Here is a 2874-nt window from a genome sequence, read left to right as displayed (position 1 = left end):
GAGGCAGAGAGACAGAGACAGAGAGAGCACACTTCCAGAGAGGACAGTAGCTTCTGAATGCTTCTGAAAGGACGAGTCAGCACAGAGATTTATTTGCCCCAGAAGGACAAAGGACTCTCTGGATAGAGAGGAGAGGGAGAGGGATGTAGTCCGTAGGCAAATGGCAGTTTAGAAAAGGGAAAACCCTGTTTGGATGAGGTGTGTAATTTTGATTGGACAGGTTAATTAGGGCACCCAAAAGGGGGCTTTTGATTGTTGGGCTTCAGTACTTTGATTGCTGGACCTTGGTGGTCAGGCTCAGGAGGAGGAAGTAACGAAATAAGGGAATAGGCCTTGGTGGTTAGCTTTAGGAATGTAATCTAATGGGTTTTTTGTTTTTGTTTTTGCAAGGCAGAGAAGGGTAAAAGGCAAAACCTGTCAGTGCCATGTTTGGGCCTGCTAGAGCCCTTCTGGTTCCAGGACTGAAAAGCCCCGACATTCAGAGCAACATACTAAGAAGGGATCTGTGGAGCTGGTGGAGGAGGGCAGTGTCATCAATAACTGCACTCAGTCTGGTCTAGAGATGACTGCCCCAGGACCTGTTGGGTTGGCGTCCCAGTCTGTGTGCTGGAGCTGACCCATCTGCCTGTGCTCTCTCAGGTGGCTCTGTGCCCCTCCTTTCGGTACTCAGTACTTTGTTCCCATACCCTCCGTACCCAGGACTCCGTGCCCCTCCTCTTGGTACTCAGTACTCTGTGCCCGTCCCCTCGGTACCCAGGACTCCATGCCCCTCCTCTTGGTACTCAGGACTCTGTGCCCGTCCCCTCGGTACTCAGGACTCCGTGCCTGTCCCTTCAGTACTCAGTACTCCGAGCCCGTCCCCTCGGTACTCAGGACTCCGAGCCCGTCCCCTCGGTACTCAGTACAACGTGCCCGTCCCCTCTGTACTCAGGACTCTGTGCCCGTTCCCTTGGTACTCAGGCACACGCACTTCTACTCCTGGTCAGCGCCTCCACACCTAACTCGGCTCTCCTCACCTCCTAAGAGCTGCAGCCTGGAGGCCAGTCTTATCAGAACCAGATCTCTGTGTGGATGGTGGCAGTTCTTGAGGCCTCCTTCTACTTCTTGTTGCTCTTCTGGGAAAGTGAGATTACTGGGTGAGCCACCTCCAGATGCCTACGGGTGACGGGGATTCTGTGGGAGTGGGTCAGGGACTTGGAGGTAAGCCTGGTAAGGCACGTTCCTCTTTCTCTCTCTCCAACCCTCCTTTCCAACAGGCTTCCTCCTGCTGTGCCTTCTGCCGATAACACCCACCACTGCCTGTCAATGACTACCTGGTAGGGTCCACAGGGCCCACCCCCTGAGATGTACCTACCACCCACCTCAGTGTTGATTCTGTGTCTGCCTCCTCTGCAGAACTGGTCTCCTACATGGCAGGTCCCACCTCTGGGTCACTCAATGCCTGGCAGGGAGTAGGCTCACACATTCCGTCTACTGACGTGGAATGTGGCTTTCTCTCTGCAGAGTAGAAATCTGGGTGTCTGGGTCAACCATGGTGGCTCATATCTTTAATACCATCACTGGGTAAACTAAGACAGGAGAATTACTGGGAGTTAGGGGCCAGCCTAGGGTTTTGAGTTCTAGGCTTGCCTCAGCTGTGTAGTAAGGGCCAGACGAGCTAGGCTACAGAGTAACACTTTATCTAAATTGAAAAAAATCAGATATCCAGAAAGTTGTATGAACGTTCTCTCCCAGATTCTGTCTGTCTTTAGAAGGTTGTCCTAAAACCCAGCCAGGAAACTAAACTGCACATGTGCTTTAGAAATAAATACAAACCATAACTCATTTAGGAATCCTTATTATACCTTTATGAAGTCCCAGATTCAACTTAGGAGACTATGACCATGATGATATCTTCAATCAGGGAAGTGACAGGGTGTCACTGTGGCTCTCTGACCTAGAGCTTGGATCAAACCCCATCTTTCTCCTAGGAAAGGCAGTAGACTCTCAGGGTGAGTGTCTAGTAAACCTGGCAGCCAGGAAGGTCATCAAACCGGTCCTTTGAATTCCCAGGAGAGGGAGCACAGGGGTGAGCTGCACGCACCTTCCTTGAACAATGCAGAGGCTTTGCCTCTGAGAGGAGGAGAGTCCATCCCAGGACACATGAAGTAAATCACAACTGTTCTGAGTTAGGTCGCAAGCTCTGAGTCGCATTCTTTTGCTCAAGCTGTTTGTGCTAACCACAGTTTTATTTCTCCCCTCTTTCCCACCAGGGCTTATTTCAAAACCTTTGTCCCACAGTTCCAGGAGGCTGCATTTGCCAATGGAAAGCTCTAGGAAACACCAGTGTTGAGAGGCAGCCAACCAGACTGCTCCGTCCACACGCTGTCAGCACGCAGGCCGCTTCCTGGAAGCCTCTTGGAAAGTCTTCATGGCGGTCTTTTGCTCGTACAGCATCACTGCCTGTCCCAAACAGCCCTACTCTGCTGGAGCTCAGACTTGAGCTGGCTGGTAGAACCCCAAATCCTAGCACCCATCATTGCTGGTTGCTCCTCTGTCCTCTTCACATTTCTTATCCGGAAGAAATAAACTCCTTTCCGATGCAGAAGTCTTCCAGGGAAAATAAAATATCATGACCACACACACCCTTCTTTCAAGTCTTTGTCCTAAACGACTTTCAAAGTTTAAATTTTGGTTGAACACCCTTGGCTTCTCCCTACCCCACCTAAACTAGTGTCAAGTTTGTGTGTGCCCCAACATACACATTTCCAGTTGGAGAAGTCTTCTACTGGAGAAGAGGTGGCCGAAAAATTCTGAATCTCTAGGGTTCAGTTGCCCACTCCACGGGCCCAGACCCAGCACTCAGTAATTCTTGGGTCCCAGCACCATGCCGGT

The 2874-nt window shown here is 50.9% G+C and overlaps 1 protein-coding gene across 1 annotated transcript in view; it reads left to right on the top strand.

Annotated features, from left to right (window-relative positions):
• The window catches only part of Babam2 (BRISC and BRCA1 A complex member 2), a 375365-nt gene extending 372741 nt beyond the window's left edge, over positions 1–2624 (top strand). The window contains exon 12 of the mRNA XM_005367962.3: positions 2253–2624. Coding sequence (XP_005368019.1) covers positions 2253–2316 — 64 coding nt within the window. The 3' untranslated portion in view covers positions 2317–2624. The remainder of the gene's footprint in view (positions 1–2252) is intronic.
• Positions 2625–2874: the final 250 nt, after the last annotated feature.

The sequence above is a fragment of the Microtus ochrogaster genome, unplaced genomic scaffold (assembly GCF_000317375.1).
Source record: "Microtus ochrogaster isolate Prairie Vole_2 unplaced genomic scaffold, MicOch1.0 UNK26, whole genome shotgun sequence".
Classification (NCBI taxonomy): Eukaryota; Metazoa; Chordata; class Mammalia; order Rodentia; family Cricetidae; genus Microtus; species Microtus ochrogaster.
Note: the sequence above shows the minus strand (reverse complement) of the source record. Positions and strands in the feature narration are given on the sequence as shown.